The 25,984-nt window shown below is 40.3% G+C and overlaps 2 protein-coding genes across 3 annotated transcripts; one reads left to right on the forward strand and one right to left on the reverse strand.

Moving 5' to 3' along the window:
• Window positions 1-9,195: 9,195 nt before the first annotated feature.
• On the forward strand, window positions 9,196-11,019 carry LOC310987457 (G-protein coupled receptor 4-like; the record flags this gene model as incomplete). Its single annotated transcript, XM_083973726.1, has 2 exons — window positions 9,196-9,579; window positions 10,489-11,019. The coding sequence occupies 2 exons, from the start codon at window positions 9,196-9,198 to the stop codon at window positions 11,017-11,019; spliced, it is 915 nt and encodes a 304-aa protein (XP_083829852.1).
• Window positions 11,020-15,062: 4,043 nt separating this feature from the next.
• On the reverse strand, window positions 15,063-18,067 carry LOC310986147 (uncharacterized protein). 2 transcript variants are annotated; one of them, XM_083971950.1, is made up of 3 exons: window positions 17,867-18,067; window positions 16,798-17,062; window positions 15,063-15,807 (listed from the first exon to the last, which is right to left on the reverse strand). In XM_083971950.1, exons 1-3 carry the CDS (start codon window positions 17,893-17,895, stop codon window positions 15,130-15,132), a joined length of 972 nt encoding a protein of 323 aa, XP_083828076.1. In that variant the 5' UTR covers window positions 17,896-18,067; the 3' UTR covers window positions 15,063-15,129. The 2 variants fall into 2 exon arrangements, with proteins under 2 accessions (XP_083828076.1, XP_083828075.1); XM_083971949.1 differs by having other exon boundaries at window positions 17,907-18,063.
• Between the last annotated feature and the right edge of the window lie 7,917 nt (window positions 18,068-25,984).

The raw sequence follows: 25,984 nt of genomic DNA on the forward strand, positions 1-25,984 counted from the left end.
CGTGTTGATTCCATGATGCCTGTGTTTCTGCTTTCGTGTACATAATACTTCCATTTTGTATGAGCTTCTCCACCAGAAAGGAAAGATGTTATTTATTTGTAAAATGAGAATATACATTGGATTACTTTTGGATTAATGTATTATTTCTGTTTTCCAACTATCAGACGAATGTGTAACACACACACATTGAAAGTACCTGCTCACACACGATGACACGATGACACGATGACAGGCGTCACTGTCATTGAGTTGTATTTTTTGTTTATTCTTTGTAGTTTGGTGGAGAAAATATGAGACAGTTGTTGTTCTTATGAAGTGCACTAGAGGAGAATCCAGGTAAAATCCATCAGTTCTCTCTCGTTTCCTTCAACAGCCTGAAAGGAAATGTTTAAAAAAAAAAAGAAAGAGAGAGAAACAGATGATGGAGGACGAGTCCATAATTTGTTGGATCATGACATCCGGGAATTACAACCCACTATCAGGAATTATATATTAGTTACAGTATTTTATGTAGATACACACTCAGTTGGTACTTTATTAGGTACAGCTAATGTAACTTAATACAACAGTCCTGCAATAAATCCTCACTGTTTTTGTTAAGACTGTTATGGAGAGGTGTTGGTTCAACTTCAGAGGACGTAGTTTATGTTGTTGTTGAACAGTGATGAGGTGTTTAGCTGCTCTGTTGTGTAGCCTACAACAACAAAATAAAAAAACTGTAGGTACGACTCCAAACAATCAGACTTTGCATCCTCCTCCTAGGGATCGACCAATATTGTTTTTTCTGGGCGTATACCGATACCAATTATTAGTAATCAGGAAACCAATACTCATTTCATAGTAAAAATGAAAATCTAGGTGTCAAAATTTAGAATAACACATATGGGATTAGACTGGATACATTATACTGTGTGTTTCTGTTTTGTACACACTCGGCTGATACAGATTATCGAAAAAATGCCGAATATTGGTCGATATTATTGGTCATTCCGATAATTGGTCTATCCCAACCTCCTCCACAGAGAGTCAGCACCTCCGAAACCAAACTAAACATTACAGCCACCTTTAAGATGCACTGTTGTGTTAACCTGCAGATGTGCCTAGTAATCTGCCAGCTGAGTGGACAGTGGTGTTATTTTTACCTTGTCACTGACACACAGTGGACAAGAAATATTTTGATATGATTTGTGCTGGTAACATGAATTGATAAGTTGTAGTGCTTTTGTGTTTTGTATTTAAAATGGTGATTGTATTTCATACAAAGATTTCTGTACAGTTTTGTTGTTTTGATTTACAGATTACCGTACTGCTTAAATATCTTGATGATGTACGACCATGGATTATGATTTATGTAGGACTTCCTGCTGGTAGATGCACTTTTATTTAATACATTGAATTGAATCCTGATTGGCTTTGCAGATCATGTTAAACGTGCATTTTTATCTTCTGTACACAGAAGATTGTCTTTTACTTGTGCTACCTAAAGGTGAAACATTTATCAGTTGAGCTGTTGAACAGCCTGTGCAGCATTTTCCTGTACACACAATGCAGACAATGTAAATGTTGTGTGTAAAGTCATATGAGCAACAGTGGTTAACAAAGCTTATGTGTATCAGAGTTATTTGGGTTCATAGTCCCAACACACTTCTGATGATATATGTTAAATTGTAAAAAAAAAAAAAAAAAAAATCCTCAATGACAACTTCAATGGTACTTTTAGTGGTACATTGCCTTCACTGACAGTTGTTCTCACCTTTAATTAAAGTGTCATTTGTCAGATACCTCAGGAGTATTTGACAGCCGATGCCTATTTGCAAGCCAAAAAGAGACTTTTGTCTGATTTATTAAATAAAACATTGTCAAATATGTAATGAATTTACTGTCTTATGAGTCCTGTTTTCTAAAGTAGGCTGCTAAAAACATGCTAATACGGAAATACATTCAATCACATTTAAAATTAATGGAAGGCATATTTCTTTCTTCAGTATAATTATTTTATTACATAAATGACATACAGGTTCCCATATTGAAAGAATCAAAGATGCATATAAATTCAGAGCCTTTAGAAATTTCGATTTGAGGTAGAAATCTCAACGACCTGTTTCGTCAGCTTTGGCGACACCTGTGGCCACATCTGGTAACTGCAACACACTTGAGTCATAATCTTTGAGGCAGCGACTTGTGACTTGGGGGATTAACCAGTTCATTAAAACTGTAGGCAATAACATATTAATCTATAATGTATCTATAACTTGACTGATACTTAGATCACAGATAATCTTCCTCTTAAAGCCCCTGTACAGTAGCCTAGAAATCTAGACGCACCCTAGCGGCAGCAAAAATATTTGCGCCGTAAGTGGGTCTAGAAACGAGCCATAGGAACTTTTTGAGTCTCGAACACAGATTGTGTTCACCAATCACAGCGCTCTATCTGTTTAGAGAGTCGTTGGGCGGCTTAACGACATGACGACATACATTTTAATTGGCTTGTCAGGCTAACGTCATCCTGCTCTTTGCTCTGATTGGTCGTAGCGCTACCCTATTGCGTGCAGAGGCAGTTTGAAAGACAGCCTTCATCCCGCCCCCTGGATTGAGCCGAGGTCTACCGGTCGTTTCCAGACTATACATTTTAGTGATATAGTCTGGCTTGTCAGGCTACCTGTACAGAGCTTTTAACTGGATATGCAAAAGTCTCTGGTTTCTGCTGATGTGTCTCTGTTACCTACAACAGCAAATGAGCCCATCAGTGTGAAGATAAGCTATTTCTAAGTAGTCTAATTCTATACCTCTGGAAGGCGTGGTCGGGTCGGACCACTGACGAAACGATACGAATAGATACATTACGCTGCTAAAAAAAAAAAGAAAAAAGCAGCCCCGTTTTCTTTCCAACGTTTCCAAAACAAATCTACACGCACCGGCCAGACAAACGTCTTCATGACAGTGGGAAATGCAGTCTTCATTCTGCTGCTTTCGTCCACAGGGGCCGCCAAAATCAACACTAAATGAAAAGTCTGTACAGGGGCTTTAAACTATCCCTATTTTATTTATTATTTGCTTTGGCCTCAGAGCCGCTCTGACATCTTAAAGTGGGCAGGTGCTTGGTCCGGACGAGGTAACACAGAGGCTGAACAAAACTGCCCATGGAGAGAACTGTGTAAGCCACAGAGGTGAGGGCCGAGAAGGGAGCAAAGTACTGGGGAACATACTCCCTCAGGTTGTACTCAAGTATCGCAGGGAAGTAGAGGACGTTGATCAGCACTAGTGAAGTGAGCATGATCCTGAAAGCTCGTTTTTTCACCGGGTGGACCTCCTTCTTCTTGCCGGGCCCTGAACTGTGCAGCGACCTGAGGATCAGGACGCTGCAGGTTGATATGATCACAGTGGCATGAATAATTATCACAGCAACTACCGCCCAGTTGAAGCCCCTGGAGAGTTTCATTAGGCAGCAACAAACAGCAGTAACGACGGTCACCAGCAAGCACAACGACAGCCTCAGCTTGGGATCCTTGAGCCGGATGAAGACCAGCGGTTGGCAGACGGCCATGTAGCTGTCCAAACTCAGAAGGCACTGCAGCATCGGCGCTCCGGCGAGGTTCAAACTCCAGGCGACCATGTTGCTCACCTCCCTCGATGGGAAGCACGTGAAAATGATGTACTCGGCCAGAAACATGACGCAGAAGAGCACGTCGAACACGGCCAGGGTGAGCGTGAAGATCTCAGAGGTGGAGCAGATGCCAGGTTTGCCCAGCAGGAGGCGTATGACCAGAGCGTTGATCGGCAGCGCCAGTGGTGGCACCATCACTGCAGTGGGCAGGAAGTACCAGATGAGTATGTCGTACGGCATGTGGCCGGTGTTGTTGTAGCTGATGGTTCCTCTGTCTTCAAAGTTTTCCATCGTTGTGGGCTTAGTTTGTTGGTTGAGTTGAATATCTGTCAAAAGAGGGAAGGGATACTCTTTTATTTTGGAGTTGAATATGCAATGTCACTACCAGTAAGTAAATAGACCAGCTATGTGCTCCACTGAGCTTTTTAGCTTCTTTTAGCTTATTGTTTTGGGTTTGGTTATCGCCAAATCGCAGGAAGGCAAAATTTGCATCTAGCATATGGAAGCTCTAACCAAAGTCCTTCTAGGCAAGTCATGCCACTCGGCGGCCATCTTGGCGACGCCACGAAAAGCCCAAAGAGACCAGACCCCTATAAATGAATGGAGGGATGGTCAAATCCACCCTTTAACGTGATAGCAGGACGGAAAAAACATACAGACATGCTAGCCAGTGAAATAAGATACAAATAAAAACCAAAAAACATCGACTTTACCGTAGAAATTATGTTTAAAATGCTCTTTTTCCCACAGGGAGAACTCCACTGTGCATGTCCACCGTACGGCTGAATCTGTGCCGGCTGCTGTGCTTATTAGAACGTTTCTGCTCTAACTCTAAATTAATGCTAATGCTCAAATGGTGTCAGTGAAGCAAAACAAAACAAACATGTCACTACGCAAATGCTAATCAATAGGCCATAAGACCATTATAGGGTCATAGTTTCAGCATGGTGTGCTGTTGTGCAGATCACTGCAGGAAAATATGCAAAAAGGAAAAAAAAGGAGCCAATGAGCCTTGAAATATGAAAAACAAGACACAATTGTGTTAGCAGTGTACTAGAAATACACACTCTAAAAAAACAACAACAAAGAACCAGTCATTTTGTTCACCTTCTTCAGAAACATGGACGTCCAACAGCGCCACAAACACTACGTCTTTTTACTATCATCTCACACCAGGTTGTTTTCCTTTGCAAAGTCTCATCAGCGTATAAACGTGATGCAAATTCCCACATTCAAATCACCGTCACGTTCCATTGTTTTATTTTTAGTGAAGTTTGTTCTGTCACACTTGTGGTTTTGCCACAGAGAATTTTTATTTTGAAGCACGTGTGATTTACCTGAGAGGTCCAGTCTGGCTCACGTTATTTCTCATGTCTCATGTCATGTTGTGTTGTCTTTGTCTGACAGCTCTGTATGCTCAGCAGCAACCTCAACAATCCCACCTCTCTGGCTTCCGGTTTTCCATTCATATTTATCTTGATGGAGCCTTAAGTTGGAGCCATCATTTAATTTCACTCTGTATGTAAAATGTCACACATATAGTATATGATATTGTGGAAGTTACATCTAGTTTAACCATATTTAAGAATCAAATATACTGTAGATAGAAATTTGGAGCATTTAGGAATTTCAGTTTAAAATGGCAATAACATATCTCAAAGATATTATTTGTCACCTATGGCAACACCTACGTCTTCATATGATAACTACAGATTTGTTTGTGAAGCACACTGGTCTGTCTAGGTTTGAGAAATTATGATTTGTTAGTCATACACCCAATTCAAAAAACTGCAAGAACTACTATGAACTAAATCTCATAATTTAATTTGAGGGTTTTTAGCTCAGTCACCATGGCATTGCCTTGTTTAGTGATAGTGACTTAAATATATTTATCTAAATGGAAATCTTCCACTGTAGCGTGTCATCCAGGTCATCGTTGTATCAGGGCAACAAATTGAATCGAAGTCCAGTTGCCTTCGATCCAATTTGTTGCCAAGAGCTTCCACTGTAACGGCTACTTCTTCCACTTTTTTAGTATATATAATGACAACAAAATCTTGATCCACAAAACAATTGATCCAGAACAATGTGCATAAGACATCTGTGGTAAAATAAGGCACGGCTCCTAAACACTTAAAATATGATTCAATACGATCTGCTCTTTGAGAAAAGTATTCTTCAGATACTCAGTCATTTTAGTCAGGCTATAATTTTTGTCTCTAATTTGGGGAAATCCTGTCTTTTCTGCAAAATACTCAAAATAATTTCATGAACCTTAAAGAAAGAAGAAAGAAAACACTAACTTTATAGCAACATTTCCAGTCACTTTACCTTTTAGAAATGTCCTTGTTCTTCACCAGGAGTCCCAGCCTTCAGAGAGACAAATGCAGAGGTGAATGCTATATTAATAGCCGCAGACAACCACCTGACAGAAACCCAGCCATGCACTGCATTTGAATACCCACAGTCAAAACTGACAGGTGACAGCACCACCTCTGTGTTAAATGTATATTTGTGGTCTGATCTATGTTCATACAAAGATGTGTGTTTTCTAGTTTACTGAGTAAGAACAGCATCGTCTGCATATAGTGATACCTCCTTTAACCCATCACATTTGACTTTGAAGCTGCTGTTCTTACCCTGTCCATTGACAAACAATGTGACTTTTCATAATCAACTTAAGCTTGATTTGACTTGATAACAAATAGCCACTGGTTGTATTAATCTTATTTTCATCTGTTTTGTTTCTTTTATTTGTATGAATTAGCCACTTGAGTAAAGAATTTAAAGTCCAAATCCACCTATATGCTGATGATATACACTTTCTTTTTTAAATTATGCACCTTAAAGCCTGGTACACACATTAAGATTTTCTAAATCTCAACAGACACATAAAGATAATAAACCTTTCTTTGATTGAACGGTTTTGATCATATTGCATGTATTGTACGTATTGTATCAGAAATTTCAAATACAGCACACCACACACATAAAGATTTTTCTTTTGACACACTGGAATCTCGTCCCCCACGCCAGAAATCTTGCATGATCAAACGTGATCTGATGTACTTTGAATTTCACTTTGCTGATGGTAGCCATGGAGATGGTAGCCATACTGGTTTGTTGTTATGCTTCGTGTTCTTGAGGATCGCCGGGGCCAACGATCGTAAATATTGAACATGTTTAATATTTACGATTGTCGGCCTCGACCATTTTCCGAGCAGATTGCCGGGAGAATTTGACTCTTAACACACTCCACAGGATAATCTCTTGGGATAATCTTAAAAGCCATAAAATAATCGGGCGATATTTGTCCTTGGTCAGAAGGGGGAAAATTGGGCCAAAATCAACCAGATTATCTTTATGTGTGTACCACATACTTACATCAATTGACATCTCTAGGAACTGTCTACTCTAAATTAAGTTAATAACATGTATTGATTTCAAAGGAGGTTAAAGGAGGTCCTATCCCTGCTCCCAAGAACAACAGTGCAATTCAAATTCACACACACAAACTAAGGAGTTTAGGTTACAGATCTTTACAGTCATACATACAGTACAACATGACAACACATTAGCTTCTGTTTTATTGAATTTCTGAAGTACTTTTTGTTGTACAAATTGTGCCACGTGTTTGTTATGTACAAATCTGAGCACATTTTATAGTTCAAGTGATATTACAGTAAAATTGCATTTTCATTAAAGGGATAGTTCAACATTTTGGCAAATTGGCCCATTGCCATAATTGCTATAGTCATAGCAGTAGGTTTGTTACCTTTAATTGTAGGTGTAAGCTATTTTTAGTACAGCGGAGCGCAGCAGCAGGCTGCTCAGAGCTACGCTATGGAGGCTAAGGGAATTTCTTGGTTTCCCTCATCAAACTCATCAAATACAAAATCCCCAAACTCCACAGCGCTTTTGTAGACAAGTTGTGAGCTGCACAACCACCACGCTATGAGATAATGACGGAACGATACGAAACGGAGCCGTTTTCGAGGTAAATTCATACAAAACCGCTGATGCGCGTTGCGTTCAGGGACAGTTTTTCAGCAAGCAGTCTCCGTATTTACCCTGTATTTACCTCGAAAACGGCTCCGTTTCGTATCGTTCCGTCATTATCTCATAGCGTGGTGGTTGTGCAGGTCACAACTTGTCTACAAAAGCGCTGTGGAGTTTTGGGATGTTGAATTTGATGAGTTTAATGAGGGAAACCAAGAAATTCCATTAGCCTCCATAGCGTAGCTCTGAGCAGCCAGCTGCTGCGCTCCGCCGTACTGAAAATAGCTTACACCTACAATTAAAGGTAATGAACCTACTGCTATGACTATAGCGATTATGGCAATGGGCCAATTTGCCAAAATGTTGAACTATCCCTTTAAGTTGTTTGACTTCATCGGGAATGATCAAATACAAAACAACTGAAGCCAAATTTCAAACCTCCTTTGAAATACTATGACCTGGGCAAATGAGAATATGCACCGGCCTAACTGAAGCCAAAACTCTCCAACTTTCTGATTAGTATTGCTGAAGCACTAATAACACTTGATATTATGTTTACCATAATGCAAATGTTTACACCAAGAGCGCCATCACTCAGTAACACTTGTAACACAGTCTGTTTCATGCACTATAAAATCTAAAGAAACTCAGCTCTGGGTTTTGAGTTCCTCCAAAGCCAACTGATTCACGGACTGAATGATTAACTTGTCTCATTAGAGTTAGGGTAACATTTGGTTGTACAAAGATGTTACTATTTCTGTAAATTGGTGACTTTGCAGGCTTGTATTCCCAAGAGAGTTTTTATTTTTATGTCTCAGGCACTTGGACCGGGCCCGTTAGTAAGCTCTTGCGTTAGATTTCTCATTTATGCTTTCCTTGCATCACCTGTTTACTGTACAGTGTACAGTTGCATCAGTGAGGTTAACTACTGTAGATAAAGTGCTAGACCTGGGATCAGTTTACTGTTTCACAGCCTAATATGAATCATAACGTAGAAAAATAACAAATACACAGAAAAGTAGAATACTACACATTTATATATTCTTCTCTCAAATTTACAGTGTCATTAATGAACATTACAGACTTGGCCGTTACAGTACAGTATGTTCTGCAGGCAGGTTGTGCTGTAATTAGGGCGCCCTGAAGGCAAATACAGAGTCCCCTCCATGCATTAATTACTCAAAGACTAACACAAGAAAAGTCATTAATGTGCGCTCCTCCATGGACACAGCTTCAGCCCGAACACACCCCTCTGTACATATCCAAACTGTCCAATCACTGAAGACATCTCGGCGTCTTTCACATCGCTGCCCTATCAACGCTTCGGTCAGACACAAAGTTAACGAGGGATCTCTGACGTGCCTCAGACTGGCCCAATCCAAACATGGCGACAGTCCCTGTGCATGGGTTTTAAAACATTTGACGCTCCGTGCAGAGGAGCTGTGGAGCTGGTGAAGAACATCTGGACGGTTGGATGCTCTGAATTTGCTGAAGAATGGACTGATGGTTTTTGGATTTCACTGCATCCAAACTATTTTTTAAGATCTTTTTTGTTGATTCTTCTTCCAGCATTCGCCTTTTTTTCCTCCACAATGTTCAACACCACGCTGACTCCCACCACCAGCCACTACGTGAACTCTACCACTGTCAGTGGCCACCACCACGTAACCCCACCGTGGTACCAGTTCCCGGTGTGCGCTGTGGCGCCGTACGGCTTCATCTTCTACTTTGGGGTCAAGGTGTTCAACCTGGCGTTGGGGACTCCCTGTAACATCCTGGTCATGTGGCAGATCGTCACCAAGAAGAGCGACGCCTCCACTTCGGACATCTTCATCTTCAACCTGGCCCTCCTGGACGCCTACTTCTGTCTGATGACGCCCATCGAGATGGCCAACCGGCTGTTGCTGGGCGACAGTCGCATCTGGTACTTTCAGAGGTTTGCGTACGGGATTAAAGACGTAGCACCGCTCTTTCTGGTGAGTTACGATGTCCAATACTACAAACTTTGATGTTTAAAATGGATAGACACTGCCAAAAAGTCACCACTTGGATTTAACTAAGCTAATAGGTCAGAGCCTCCCATTGGATCATTACTGCATGGATGATTATGTTTCAGCTGGCAACAGTTTATTTAACCCTAATTGATAGTCTCATTTCTTAAAATATATTAATCTGGTTCAGAAGTCACATTACTGGCATCAAGCAAATAAAACATCTAAGGAGATTGCTGAGACTAAAACTAAGAACTGTCCAATGCATTATTAAAGAGTGGAAGGAGAGTGGAGAACCATCATATTCAAGGAAAAAACTTGGTCCAATGTGACCACAGAGTCCAGACCTTAACCCCATTGAGAATCTTTGAAAAATAAATCCAACTTTGGACAGAAATAAATGTTGTGACATTGCAGAAGTTTATCGAAACTATGCCACAGCAAATGCATGCCGTTATCAAAGCTAAAGGCGGTCCAACGAAATATAAGAGTGTGTGACTTTTTTTTTGGGACGGGCAGTGTATTTTATAATGTGAGGACTTTTTTTGTTTCTCTATGCAATCCATTTTTGCACAATTTCTTGACTTATCTCGGTTTATTTCCATGTGACGTTCAAGTTAGAAGGGTCCGAGGTTCACGGTAATGAATTATTTAATGCTAAATGCCAAGAGTAACACTATAAGCCTATTTTTTGCAAAAAAGAAAACACATGGTTTCCTTGTAAGTACAGAAAGGTATGGATATTTTAAAAAGTGTCTGAATGTTGAGGCACCTTAATGTTTGGCAAACATGCCCTGACATTTATCAAAAAGTCTTCATCAGTCTTCTTGAATTTCATTTCTTTCTTCTAAAACTCATGGAAAGTTCACTCGAAGGTCATACTTCTTCCCCCAGGTGTGTATCTGCCTCGACCGCTACATCGCAGTGGTCCACCCGGTATTGTTCACCGGCATCCGTGACAACAAGATCCGCATCGGCATTTCTGCGGTGGTCTGGGGTTTCGTCCTGGCTTACGGCCTCACCAAGTGCACCCTGGGGGTCATGAGCGTCAACGAGGTCTTCAGCGGCGTCATCCTCTTCTCCTTCGCCGTCATGGTCTTCTGCAACATCTCGGTCATCTGGGTGCTGCGCCGCTCCGTCATGGGGAAGGAGGAGATGCACCCGGTGAAGAAGAAGGCCTTCAAGATGGTGCTGACCATCCTGGCCATCATCGTGGTCAACTACCTGCCGCCCGTGGCGCTCATGCCCTTCGTGTCCTACTACACCTTTGTGGCGTTTCGCTGCCAGATCAGCATCAGCGTCTTCTCCATCATGGACCTGAGCTGCAGCATCGAGCCGCTTCTCTACATCACCAAGATGGAGCGCGTGGACGGCAGGTGCTGCGGGCGGAGCTTGTCCAAGCAGCAGCACGACGCCAAGGTGTAATCAAGCTGCCAGTTGTAGATCAACCACACCTTGGAAAACGGACTTTCCACATTTAGTTTTTTTTTAATGATAATTTTCGGTGCACGCGTGTCAGAAGTGGTCCAGATGTGGAAGCACGTGTGTCAGAAGAAATCAGATATGTGGCCCAAATACATGTGTATAGCCTATATACGTGTTGTCTTTATTTAAACACTACCAATCAAGACACTCCATTTCAAATTTTTTATGTTAATGTCAATAAATTTAACAGTAGACATTGAAAACCTCCCTGATTGTGAATTGTGATAGAAATAAAGTTTATTTTATGAAACAAACTGGACCAGAAAAATATAACAATATTTTTTGGGGGGCTATTTTCTGCATTTCTCTTATATTATCTAAAAGCAGAAGGTGCAATCTCATAATTGTTTTGTATTTCTATTGGGTGTAAAATTACATTAAAGGGACTACGAGGAGTTTCGGAAAGCAAAGTGTTTTCACACCACATTTCCCATGAGCCTCCACACGCACGGTGAAATTCTTGGACCGGCGCAAGACGGACAAAAGCGAAAGCATTTGCCAAGAATGTATTCATTGATCAACGAAAGTCGGAGGTTCGAAGACCATCAGATACCGTCGTAGTTCCAACCATAAACGGCGATCCGGCGGCGTTATTCCCATGACCCGCCGGGCAGCATCCGGGAAACCGAAACTAGAAAATGCTGGGCGAGTCGACTACTAAATAATATCAAAATAACTATAAAGACAAAATGATATATTTATCGAAAATGGACCCATTAACAAGTGGGTAATGTAGATTCATCCACATTAATATGAGACTCTTTCATAACCAAAAGCAAACTCCTCGGGGTCTCTTTAATCATCCTAAAATGCATGAATTGAAGATATTACAGCCTCTATCTCTAACACAGTTTGTTTGCCAACCTTCAACAAATGTTTGTGTCCCGATAAGTTCCACATTTGTTTGACAGGATGCAAATTTCAAGTTTAATGGGCTATGTGTTGTTCATCAGACAGTGACGGTTCACAAGACAATTTACATTAACAACTGAGACTCACTTTGTCCTGGGAGATTTGCATTTTGCTCATCCAGCAGATGATTCTTCCACACGACATAGTCAAACACAACAGAGAGAAAACTATTAACGACAGTAAAAGTAGCTGATGATGAGGCCAATGGATGGAAGAGAGAATAAAATATTAACAATTTGAACCGAGGTAGATTTTTCCTTGGAAGAGTCGAGTTTGTTCCCATGGAAACCCGTCTCATTAACACACACACATCTTTTGTCCGGTGTCCTGACAGCCTGGAGCAGAGCCTGGATTACACAGCGCTGATTAAACACCGAGACAGGCACTAATTAAGCCTCATAACGAGCGACACCCTGTGGGACCAATTAGCAGCCATGTAATGAGTGGGCCGGCCGATTATGTAAGCGGTTAACAAACTAAACACATAACACACTGTAATTAGCGAAGGGACGACAAATATGCAGCGTAATGAATGTGAGGTAACCGCTCCCATTTAGGGTGAATTTACATAACAAGAATATACAATTTAATCTGTTGATTAAGTTAAAAACACATTGTTTCTCTCTTCTTGACACACTTTAGAATGATTTTTGTGACACAAAAAAAATATATCACAAAAAGGCATAAACATACAGTATATAAACAAGTCTTTATTTTGATTAAAATCTTTATAAATTGTACATTTGTGCAAATATTTGTCATCTCAGCACATGTATGGATGAATTTTAAAAGCAGAATTATCTTTGGATTTCATATTTTGATTTCAGGAAGCAAAATAAAATAAAAAAAGTTAATTACATAAGAGTCATGTATTGTATAGAGACAGGGTATTAAAAGATGTGTGAGCTGACTTGACTGATATTTGATGATAAGGCTTCTGGTATTTCAGGCTGAACAGAGATTGTCTGTACATAATATGAGGTTTTGCATTTTTATCACATGCAACTTTTCACTGTACGTAGATCTTGTTCTGTTGAACTAACAGACACACAGACACACTGCTGGTCATGGAGCCTCCACACTGATTAAATCTTTTTAATCAGATGCTTTAATTTCTTAATTTGATGTTCTGCTCTGCTGTAAACAAATCACTTCACTTGGCCCCGTTTTACTCGCTCGATTATGTCGTGCTACGACTTTCAGAAGATACGACCGACAAAAATGATTCTGACAGTAAAAGAAAGGTGAATTAAAAAAGAGAAAAAGATCAGTTTTGTGTAAAACTGTTTTTTTTTTTTTTTAAGTTTGAGGACCATTTCTCAAGAATGTATAAAACAAAATCACCTTATCGATTAAAGGGATAGATCACCCAAAATTCAAATTTCACTCATTTTCTACTCACCCTCATGTCGACTAAAGGAGAAGAGGAGAAATTTCAGAGTCCTCTGTGCCTTCTCTGAGTTACAGCGGGGCTCGGCGAAGCACTGCATGTCCATATGACGGTAGCGAACGGGGCTCACTTTTCTTCGTCCAAAAAGACACACCAAAAAACATCCAAATACCTCCATAGTGCTCGTCTGTAATGTCCCTCTTGTATTGAAGCCCCAACATGAGAAATTGTTCCGAATTTTTTTTTAAAAGTCTATATTTTAAGCTTGTTTGTAGCGGAAGCTCACAGTGTCTCAGTTCACGGCTCTGCCGGTATTTTGGATGTTTTTTGGTGTGTCTTTTTGGACGAAGAAAAGTGAGCCCCATTCGCTACTGTCATATGGACATGCAGTGCTGCACGGAGCCCCGCTGTTACTCAGAGAAGGCACGGAAGACTCTGAAACTTCTCCCAACCCTTAGTCGACATGAGGGTGAGTAGAAAATGAGTGAAATTTGAATTTTGGGTGAACTATCCCTTTAAGTGATTGTGTCTGGGGACAGATTTCAGCGTCACAACCGATCACGATACAGTCACAAATCTTCATCAGTAGTAGATCATAGTTGGACTCAGATTTAAAGCAGGTTTCAGGGACAGTGTGGTCTGAGTGAAGGTGTTGGGATCAACGTTTCCCAATTTCAATGAACATGTTCAGTTTTGAATTTTACCTATTTTATTACATATTAGATTAAAAACAGACAAACAAAACAAAACAAAAAAAACAGCTTAATAAAGTGTGAATACTGTTTCTAACTTCGACTTCACCTAGATGATGGAGGACCAGGGATGTCATGTCACACAAAACGTAGCTAATTTATGATTTTCTTAATTTCATATTTTACACGGCGGGAAAATCCCTTTTCAAATGTCTTATGCTTTATTTAATGTTTTGTGCTGTGTTTGTAAATCTACTTTAAATGTTGAATAGGCTACTGGGTGGATTCTTTTTACAATTCCTTTCCATCCTCATAATATGAAATGAACGAAATGCTTTGTTACATTTCCTGCAACACACGTCCTCCATATGAAGGAAATATTTAGTACTAGGCCTAGAATAAATTTAAAAGAAAAGAAAAAGAAGCCCAGACATGAGAAACTTTTCCGAAAAAAATTTAATAAGTCTATATTTTAAGCTTGTTTGTAGCGGAAGCTCACAGTGTCTCAGTTCACGGCTCTGCCGGTATTTGGATGTTTTTCGGTGTGTCTTTTTGGACGAAGAAAAGTGAGCCCCGTTTGCTACCGTCATATGAACATGCAGTGCTGCACGGAGCCCCGCTGTAACTCCAAAAAGGCACGGACGACTCTGAAACTTCTCCCAGCCCTTAGTCGACATGAGGGCGAGTAGATAATGAGTGAAATTTGAATTTTGGGTGAACTATCCCTTTAAGTGATTGTGTCTGGGGACAGATTTCAGAGTCACAACCGATCATGATACAATCACAAATCTTCATCAGTAGTAGATCATAGTTGGACTCAGATTTAAAGCAGGTTTCAGGGACAGTGTGGTCTGACCGAAGGTGTTGGGATCAATGTGTCCCAGTTTCAGTCATTCCCGTTTGTCTCTGAACCATCAGGTATAATAACTGCCAGTGACGACACCTGTCAGTAATGTAGTAACTCGACTCCTCTTCTCAGACTGTTTGGTTTTTCTTCGTTTCCTCACAGAGACGTCCAGTCATGCTTCCTCTCGTATCAAACTTAGACGATCAGTTTTATCTCTGAGTGATCTTAGCGTGAATCTCCTTCAGACTTTCCGCGCTGGCTTCGGGTCCGTCCTCCGAGGTCACATATCCGGGGTATTTGGGGTAAAACTGCGGCGCTCTGGGTTCAGCGACATCATCATTTCCTGCCTCCGATGGCGCCGGTAGAAACAGCGGGATCAGCTTGGCGTGAGCGTAATCGATCTCAAAACCCTCGAAGATGAGCCCGACCCCGCCGGCGGCGCCCAACCCGTCCTCCAGCAGCCGCGCCACCGTCCTGCTCGCCAGCACCAGCCCCTCGTAGTCCGCCTTCTCCAGCCTGAAGATGTCCGAGGTCAGAGGTCGGCGCGGGACCAGCACGGTGAACCCGGGGGAGTTGGGGAAAGGCGTCAGAAAGGCCACGTGACCCGCGTCGTCCCACACGCGCCACTGCTGCTCCTCCCCGCGGACGATGCGCGAGAACAGGCCGGGGTGAGCCGGGTCGGCGCCGAGGAAGCTCAGGTCGGGAGCGGCGTCGGGCGACGGCAGCTCGGCTCGAATCCTGGTCTGGAGTTCGGTGAGGCGCGAGTCGCTCCACCGCGGCGCCGTCTTGGAGGTGCAGTACCCGGGGTCGAAGGCGTTGTGCTCCTCGTCTCCCGCCAGGTGAGGGCGCCACTCGGCATCCAGACCGTGAAGAGGGAGGACACGGATCTGTGGAAGAGGAAACGATGGATTTTACAACTGAAAATCTGACTTTCACGTTTGTCTTTTTGTCTGTGGTGAAGTTTTAGTCCCATTCATGAGTTTCATTCACTGATGTTAAAATACAACTAGAAAAAACATCTCCAAAGGGAAAATGTGTGTGAATGCTGAAAACAGCTGAATGACATTGTTGAAGCAAAGCTGAAAAGGCTGACGCTGAATGTCTTTGAAATGCACCAACTAATAACAGACAGTGGAGAAGCCTAGGAGTTGACTTCCTTGATTTAATTTATCTTAGAAAGTAGTAAAATATATTTTTTCAAAGTGTTTTCTTGTTCCCAATTTTCTTCTTAGAAAGTCAAACAATTAAAATTATGGACACACTATGAAATGAGCAAAGAATCAATGTGTTTTCCCACATGTTTTTTCTATAAATAAACAAACATGCATGTTTTATGAATGGGACAATTCATAAGAGTATATTTCAATTTCAATTTCATTTGTCACATATAATTACAAGTAAGTATGTACCTTTGGTTGTTGCATTAAAGAACAAAAATATATAAATACAATATTTAAAAGCAATAGGGGTAGAGGTAATAGAAATGTAAATAAAATACAATAAACTAAGTGTAAGTAACTAAGGAATAAAATAAGAAAAACAGAAAACAGGCAACCATATATATATATATATATATATATATATATATATATATATATATATATATATATATATATATATATATATATATATATATACGTACATATACACAGATGCATAGGTGCATATTTTACTCTCACAAGGAGGAATGGGCATCGCCACCTAAGATTCATGGGAGCTGTAATTCGTAACATTATTGATGACAGGTGAGAAATCTCTAAATGTAACCTGGTGGGCTTTTCTCTAAAATAATCTCATAGTATATTTGATGTTAAAATATCATTAAAACCTTTAAAACGTTGCTCTGGTTACATCACATGGTCTCATCTCCTCCTCACCTGGGCAGGTCGGTCTGGATGAGGTCGGCTGACCAGCGCACACCTCCGGACCCCGAGCCGCTCACACAGCAGCTCGGCCACGGCTCTCGCTCCCAACAGCCAGGATAAAAACTCCGGCTCCGGCAGCTGGAAGATGCTTCGTCCTGGGATGCTGCTGCTGCTGGTCTCCATGACGACCGAGCCCGGGGTCCAGGGCCGGGGGTGGAGGTAGGCCACCAGCCCCTCTGACTCCCAGATGACGTGACGAGGAAGAGTGGACGACATCCTGCAGTGGAAATTAAAGTTCATCAGGGAGATAAAAACATAAATCCTTTTTAGTTTTTAGACTCTTCACCTCCACTTTGAGTTCTGATAAAAAACTTTTCTCTCGTTAAGACTCTAATCTGAGGTTCAGTCTTATCTTTAAGTGTTTCTATAGTGGAATAAAATACTGTTAGATACATTAAAGAAAATGTGATATAACTCTAAATTACTTCATCTGTCAACTGTGCAGATTAGTATCTAGAGAGAATCAGGGTTACTACTCAAGCAGATTTTAACTACTGATAATATGTGTAGATTATTGGTTTTGTGAATAATTTAATTGTTTTGTCTGTAAAACACCAGAAAATGTTTTAAACAGATTGACATCCTGAATCTGAACTAATTCTGTCACATACAAGATCTTAAAAATGACTTAATCAATAAATTAGTTATTGAATTTCTTTGCAGATTGTTTAGTTTTCATTACAGCTTTAGATGTTGTGCAGAGGGAGCTTGTGATTTGTAACATTACTCCTGTGACTCAGACACATGACAGGGGGTCAACTTATTAAAGCCACTAAAACTAAATAAAAAAAATGTATATTACACTAAAACACAAGCAACCAAATCAAACCTATTAATGTTTTTTTTTTCTTTTTCATTTAGTCCAGACTGGTGATGAAATCCGGAAGTTTTATTGTGAAAAACAATGTCGCTTCCTTAAACATACTTTTTTTTTTTTTTATGAATGGAGTTTGTAACGAAGTCTGTAGGTTTTGTTTCCTGGAGTTAATGTTATTGATTGGGATCGATTGATCAGACCTACCTGCTGATAATGAACCTGGTGAACAGCATAAACAACAGACCTGAGATCAGCTGCTCGCGGCTCGAGGCGAAGTTTCGTGTAAAAAGCACAAACAGCGAAGAACAAAGCGACACCGGTCCAACTCATGCGTCGGTGGGTTGACAGACACTAATCTGACATGTTTTAGATTATTAGTGTGTAGAAATCACGGATAAACGTGTCAGATAGTAGAGTAACTTTGGCTGCAGCCGCCAATACATCCATGGCAGCCGCTCATCTCCAGTCTGACAACGCTCGCTGCTCTACTTCCGCCTCCCGTTCTTCTTCTGTGGTGTAAAGCGGGTCACAGCAGGAAAACATAACAAACCTAATTTAAATCGTTAATAAAGTTTATTTGTCGGTAGGATTTCCTCAAGTTAGAGAAACGTAATGAAGCAGCACATGTTCAGTTTTAAAATTGTACCCATTTTATTACATGTTAGATTGAAGAGGAAAAAAACAGCTGAATGGGACTACAGATGCAAATAATGGGACTAGGCTACAGATGCAAATTAGTTTAAAGCTATAATCTGGTACAGTGCATCAAATGGCAACATTTATGTTTGAACTGTACACTGTCACTTTTAAATAAATTAAATTGGAATTTATTAAAGGTGTACAGAAAAGAAAATTGAATTTGAGCCCACTTTGGGTCATAAAATTAATGTGATAACTCATCTTTCAGACGATGTAGGCCAAACTTTGTGCAAAATTCTATTTTTGAGTAAATCCGGGATGAAAGTGTGTATTTTTTTTTTTTCGCATTGGATAATGCAGGCGCACGGATTATACGTCAGCCTGTACACGATTCACCAGCCACTGATATTGGATCCGTCATCCGTCATTCAAACGTCTGAGACACGCACACACACACGGAGCTCGGTCTCGCCCCAAGCTTTGAATATCCCGCCCGCTCGATAACGACCAATCAAATTAGTTTTCCTTACTCGGGTAAACTCGTGTTGCAGCTCGTGACAACTCGGCGCGACAAACAGGACAAACGGCCATTTCTGTACACCTTTAAGTGTAAAAGATCCTTTATTGTTTCTAACTTCAGGCCCAGGGATGTCATGTCACACAAAACGTAGCTAATTTATGATTTTTTTAATTTCATATTTTACACAGCAGGAAAGTCCCTTTTCAAATGGCTTATGCTTTATTTAATGTTTTGTGCTGTGTTTGTAAACTACTTTAAATGTTGAATAGGCTACTATTTATGGGTGGATTAACACTGATGTAGATTCTTTTTAGAATTCCTTTCCATCCTCATAATATGAAATGAACGAAATGCTTTGTTACATTTCCTGCAACACACGTCCTCCATATGAAGGAAATAGGCTATTTAGTAGGCCTAGAATAAATTTAAAAGAAAAGAAAAAGAAAGCTAATACCTATATGTTTACTCATAACAAATTAACAACAGGTGAGACCTCAGCACATTTGTCCAGAGCCACAGTGATCCCTAACCCTGAGAAGTGTTATTTGCAGTGTAGCTATCACGACAAAAAACTTTCCTATACAAGAAATTGAATATGTTAATGCTAGAAACATTGCTCAACAGATGGCAACCACTAACCCTGGATGCTTTGTGTAGTAAGTGGACAAAAACATGCAAAACAAGACAGGGTTGTATGTGCAATTATTTTAATTAAATGTGTTGACCTCTTTACAGTCAAAGTTTTTCCTCTCACGTCTCAGCCTCAACCTCTTGACATGATACATAGATGTACATACATTTAAAATCCAGGTTAAAAACATTTCTCTTTTCATGTGCTTATGGCTGAGCTCTTTTTAAGAACTTTAAACTTCATCTATTTTCCTTTATTTTACTTTTTATGCTTCTTTGCTCTTGCTTTTAACTCTATGTTTAATATATACAATAAAAAAAATCCATGCACATTGAGTTGCCTTGGTATGAAATGTGCTATATAGATGCCTTGCCGTAATAATCAGATAGAAAGTCTTTGTGTGCAGTTTTACGTGGTGACACCAGGAGGCGCCCTCGAGCTACAGACAAAAGTGCAGGAAGCAGAAAAAGAGGCTCAGAAACAACTTAATCACTAATTTTAAAATAAAAACATTTCCACTCATATTGTCATGGGTTAATCAGTCGACTCCGTTTCATCATGCTGTTCGTGTCGGTGGCGTGAATTCCTCTTTATCTCGGGTGGATTCTCAGAAGTGCTGTTACTTCCTCTTTCCACAGAAGGCCATCTTTAAAAAAAAAAAAAACCCAGTCTGTATCTTCTCCTCTATCTCCGCCCTTTTCTCCACTTACTGCAGCGTGAAATGGTTCAACACATTCACACTGTTGTATATTAATATTGATATTATCTTTAACTGTCCATCAGTAGCTACCAATGCAACACTTCCTCTAAACTAAAACCTTTAGCAGCACTTTTGGAATAACTTTACTTTACCGGCCCCCACAAAGATAGACAAACCAGATCACACACACACACACACACACACACACACACACACACACACACACACACACTACAACTACGATGTGTGTCAGAGGCTTTGGTAAACCTAATCTTCATTAAGGTCTGAGGTGAATTAAGGAAATAAACTTAAAGCACAATAATAGATCTAGTTTAATGATTGTCAATAACATGGTTAAGATAAGAAGACAAACATTCATCTCTTGGGTTTGCGTGTGCTGCTCTCACATGAGAAGACAACAAGGTAAAGTGAAGAAGGAAAGAAGGAGAGAAAAAAAAGGAAAAAGTGTCGTCCCACTTTCTGGGAGTAAATCTGTCTTCCTAATCTGCAGCCCATGACCTCAGTAATGAGCTCAGCTGCTCCGAGATCCTCTGTGGAGGATATCAGCTGAAGACCAGCAACGACTCCCTCAGGGCCCGAGGGTCAGACCGGGAGAGACACAAATACAGGGTTACAGTATCCCAAATAAAAATCTGTATAGTTTTATCTATATCATTAATGTCATATCTAAAGAAAAGGGAGGGTAAAAAAAAGCCGCTCATTTGTGTAAATGACTCCTGCCTCAGTTTGTCTAGTTTCGGGGTCGCTTCCTGCTGCCGGACGGAAGTGTGAAGTGAAACACGCCGGCAGTAAAAACATTTACTGACACAGGTCTAAGAATAATTCAGCCCATATGTGTAAAAGGTGACAGACAAACAAACAAACTGACCCACAAACAGGAACAGCTTTGTCCCTGCTGCTGTCTCCCTTTTAAATAAGTCCTAATGCACTTTGCACTTTGAGGTATACTCTGTGACTTGTTGTTACTTATCTATTTATTATTTCTATTTATTGAAAATGGTGTTTAAACCTATTTATTATCCCTTGTGTCATCACTTATCTTATCTGCTTATCTCCTGTACCCATGTCTGTTTCGTGCTGTGTGTTTTCTGTGTCCTGTCATGAATGTCTGTGAGACGGCCTCTCCTACTGCACAACAAATCTACCTACGGGTATTAATAAAGTAAAACTGAACTGAACTGAACTGAACAGGGACTGTGGGGGAAAAAAACAAGAGCTCATTTGGTCAGAAAGAAACTAGAAACTGACCACAAGAAGACCAAACCACCTCTCATCTCATGATCTAAAGGGTTAAATTAAATAAATTACCACTAGAAACTGAGCTTTCATTGATTCTTTTAACACTTTAACCCCTCGTTGTAGTTTATGGGTGTGTACCAGCTCCAGCTCCACTGGGTCATGTTGACAAAGGGCAGGATGTGTCATCCATGTTCACGTGTCACAGAGCTCAGCTACTGTTTCCATATTAATTACTTCTCCTTTTTATTCACATTAGTTTTACTGTCGTTATATTTTCCCTCCAAAGGCAACACGTCTGCTACACAGTGGTCTGATTACGGCTGATGTGAGCTGTCGGAGGGTCAATATCAACGTCGCCTTTGTCATTTTTACTGTGGAGAGAAATGATGTCATGTGTGGGAACTGGGAAAGTGTCTGAATCATAAACTGGAAAACGCTCTGAGCACCAGAAGAAAAACACTCAGCTGATGCCAAACTAAATATTAAATGTCTGGTGTAGCTGGATGAACTTCATGCTGGACTACAAACATTTTTAATGTAGAGAAGAGCTTTTTTATTATATATTTTTTTGTTTTAATTATTCATTTTATGCTGTTTTGTGTTTATTTGTACCTACACTGAGAAGAAACTGCTGGGTTAAAGCACAACCTTTACTTTAAGAGGTATATTGTAATCATTATTGCACTTTGTCACTTCCCTTAATCATGCAAAAACATTATGCATGAACTTGAACTTCACCTCAGTTAGTTTGTGTTGTAATGTGACTGACATTATGTTATCAAAATAAAAAGAAGCATTAATGTTTTTAAGTCTATCTATATGTTACATTTGTGAATTATGACTCAGTATATTCAACCTAACTATGTGTTAACAGACACAACGCAGCACCTTTTATTAACCGCATATCACTGAAACAGGTTTTTATTTAATATCACACTTCAGTGGAGGGGGTTTTCAACTACAAATGTAGAGTAAAGAAAAGTTTGTTTACTGTAAACGGTAAAGCTGTGTATTGTTAAAACAACTTTTTGATGTGTAGGAAGATAAAATCCTGGACAAAGTCAGTCTGAAGTGTTTTTTGAAAGATCCTTGTGCACGTATTCAGTGTGTTTAGGGTTTTATATGTGGAGAGTTTCTTTGTTATTAAATGTCAAGGTCTTTGTGTGTGACAGGCTAGCACACGTGGAATCAGCCGCTCTGCACATTGGAGTTGTAGCTCTGTTGGGTGTGTCAACATTTGCATGTAGAGATAAATCCCAAAGTCCACGGCTCGTTCTGCTGCAGCTCCCATTCGTATAAAAATAATGTGAACACCTGTAGGATTTGGCTGTAACGCATCATATCAATGAAACCACAGGTCCAATTTAGACCTGATTCATCCCGTCACGTGCTGAATGAATACTGTACGTGTTAATACCAGCCTGAGATAGACGTGCAAACAGGCCGAGGTCTGTGTCAGGTTGCTTATTGGCTGTGAGTGACTTACAGTAGGAAAACTATGAATAGTCCTGCTGCCTTACTAGGTTTCACTGCTGCGGCCAGCCAAAATACCACCGGGTCCTTTAATGTAACGTGTGAAGTCCAGCTGGACTCGTCTCCGGGGGGAACGATGGGTGATCAGTCTGTACAAGGAAACAAGTCCATTTTGAAGCCTCGTCAAACCGGTTTTTACTGAACCGGCTTCGGGCGCTCGTTAATTGGCACAGATGTGATTTTTACAGAGCGGGAAACAAAATAAGAGAATGAACAACTGGAAGCCAGATAGAAGATAGATAGAAGTCCACACTCAGCTGCTGGTCAACTGGTACAACCAACTCTGGTTCAGTTCAAAATGTAGTGATACAGCATTGCTCCAAAAAAGTTTTATTTAGGCAAAGCAAGGCAGTTTTACTTGTATAGCCCATTTTTGTCTCAAAGTGCTTTACACAGCATCATAACAACATCCTCTGACCTTCGACCCTCACATCGCCTGAGGGAAAACTCCCAAGAAAAACCTTTAACAGGGAAAGAAACAGAGAAACAGAAACTTCCCCAACCCAGGACGGGCAGATGTGAATCTAAAACTACACTGTTGCCCATAAAGTTGGAATAATTTTGTTCTCAGACAAATCCCATTTTGTTTTATTCCTGTTATAAAGGTTAATTGTGGTTTAATTTCCACAGTGATTCTGTTTGGAAGAGATTGATCAATAGAGTTTTGAGAAGGAAATGCACTTTATCTATCAAGAATAAATCACATTGTCACAATCATTTCACAAAAAGGTGTATAGGTTTAAAATAAATGAATCAAGGTTTTACATTCTCACTTTCTCTGTTACACCATTTCAAATTAAACTTGGATTTATAAAACCATGTTATGTAGTTAGACTGAGATTAATCAATACAGACAAGTGTGCATATCAAAATAAAAATGGAATAAATGAATACGTGAGTAAATATATAAAGAAATCTGGACCTAGAGAATATAAAAGAGTGTTAAAGGCTGCTTCTCTAAAACAAGCATCACATTGTTGCTATAAGCTAAAAAAAATGTGCTGACTGACTGAGCAGAAGAGCTCAAATTTTATTATCCTCTGAGAAAAACTTGTTGACCCTCAGGTTCAACAGTTTCTCTTGCCCGTCTCCAACAGCGACCTAAAAGATCCACCTTCAACACACAAACTCAGCTGGGTTCAGTCTCAATTTCTCTTTCTTTGGTCGATCCATTTTCCAAAAACACAACCATTGTTGAAGTTAAATCTCCTCAACTCGCAGTTTAAAGTTGATACAAGATCACAGTTTAAACTGGAGCTTATAAAGAGGTTTAAATTTAGTCTTTTAATAGTTTTAAACTAGTTTGGCACGACAACCAATGACCAAATGTGGTCGGTGCAGTTCAACCTCATGATTTGTAACCTAATTTGTAGTTTCATTATCGTCCACATGCAGCTTCGTGGTTTGATCCAGATCAGTCACGACACTAAAAACCAAACATCACAGTGAGCATCAGGAGTGTCGGACCTCCACTTTAAAGTTTCACAGCCACAAAGCAGCCTGTTGTTGGTGTGTGTGTGTTAAAACAAAGCTTCAGTTCAGACCAGCCTCATGGCGTGAGACACATGACTGCACACACACCACTCACAGATTATCTTCGTTCGCCTTCGTCATCTCTTAATTGGGAGGAAAATGAGGCTCCAGCAGCAGCAGCAACGACTGCGACTGAGCCGTGGAAAATGAAACGAGGTGAATGAAACCGTCGTGATCCTGATTATTTACTACGGAGCAGCGGAGGAATGTGACGGGACCAGAACAGAGTGGGTGTGTGTGTGGTTGATTCGCCTGGAGACACCACACCTGCAGAGGAAGGATTAAACTACATACTAGATCATTATAATGACTATATACAAACTCCTCAGCCTGTGTAAGGATCTCTGTGTGTGTGTGTGTGTGTGTGTGTGTGTGTGTGTGTGTGTGTGTGTGTGTGTGTGTGTGTGTGTGAAGCATGTTTGAGGCGTTGCTCACAGAAACCAGACTCCACACGCATGTCAAACCTCAGCTCTACCCAGGATCCCTAAGGTCACATCTCACGTGACGACGCTACATACTTTTAAAAACCTGTTCTCCCTGCAGAGAGAGAACTCTTCTGCTGCGAACATTTCAGATCTTTTAAGATTATTTAAGATGTTAGACGATAATCTGGAGCTGTGACTACGACCATGAGGTGCTGTTACGATTCAGAAATGCACACACACGGTTCCAGAGAAGTCAAGGAAAAATGTGCTTTAAACTAAGGAGGTAGTTTAGAGGCAGTGGGTTGTAATTAGTGTACAACAAGCAGCGTACAATTGAAATGTTGCTCAGAGAGGATGGCGTGTGATGTTTGGTGCTGCTTTTGTTCAGGAAACTACTACAGTACCAGTCTGTGCAGCAGTTCTTATTTAACTCTATAAATACAAATCCTACATATAAATGCAGAAATATTTACTATAAACAGTCAGTTTGAATAGTACAGAGTTGTTGAGAGGTGAGAAAAAATAAATAAAACTCAGTGAAAACAAGCAAAGAAAGTGTTGAAGAGAAAGAAATACATGTTGAGTTAAAGAGATAGTTTTGCCCATTGCTATAATCAATATAGTTTTAGGAGTAGGTTCGTTACCTTTAATTGTCGGTGCAAGCTATTTTTAGAGTGGCGGAGCAGAGCCGTGAGCTGCTCAGAGCTATGCTACGGAGGCTCATGGGATTTCTTGGTTTCCCTCATCAAACTCATCAAATACACAATCCAACAACTCCAAAACGCTCTGGTGGACAAGTTGTGACCTGCACATTCACCACGCTATGAGATAATAACACAACGTTACCAGACAGAGTTGTTTTAGATGCAAATTCAGAGACTGCTTGATGAAATACTGTCCTCGACGGGAACGCACATCAGCAGTTTTGCGTCTCCCTCTAAACTAAAAACTAAAATGGAAAAGCTCAGTATAACTGTAGTGTATATTCTAAATTAGTCATCTATTGAAACTTGCTAAAAACTGACAGATACATTTTAATTAGTGGATAAAAAGCAGACGAGACCAGATTCTACTTTTTTTT

Source organism: Trachurus trachurus (assembly GCF_905171665.1).
Source record: "Trachurus trachurus genome assembly, chromosome: 1".
NCBI classification, from domain to species: domain Eukaryota; kingdom Metazoa; phylum Chordata; class Actinopteri; order Carangiformes; family Carangidae; genus Trachurus; species Trachurus trachurus.

What these genes read in the sequence shown, in the direction of transcription:
- LOC310986147 (XM_083971949.1), bottom strand. Translation starts at nt 17,992, where the DNA reads ATGAGTTGGACCGGTGTCGCTTTGTTCTTCGCTGTTTGTGCTTTTTAC. An exon ending in CCGCGAGCAGCTGATCTCAG is followed by an intron (nt 17,063 to 17,906) that starts GTCTGTTGTTTA and finishes TTTCCACTGCAG; the next exon opens with GATGTCGTCCACTCTTCCTC. An exon ending in ATCCAGACCGACCTGCCCAG is followed by an intron (nt 15,808 to 16,797) that starts GTGAGGAGGAGA and finishes CCTCTTCCACAG; the next exon opens with ATCCGTGTCCTCCCTCTTCA.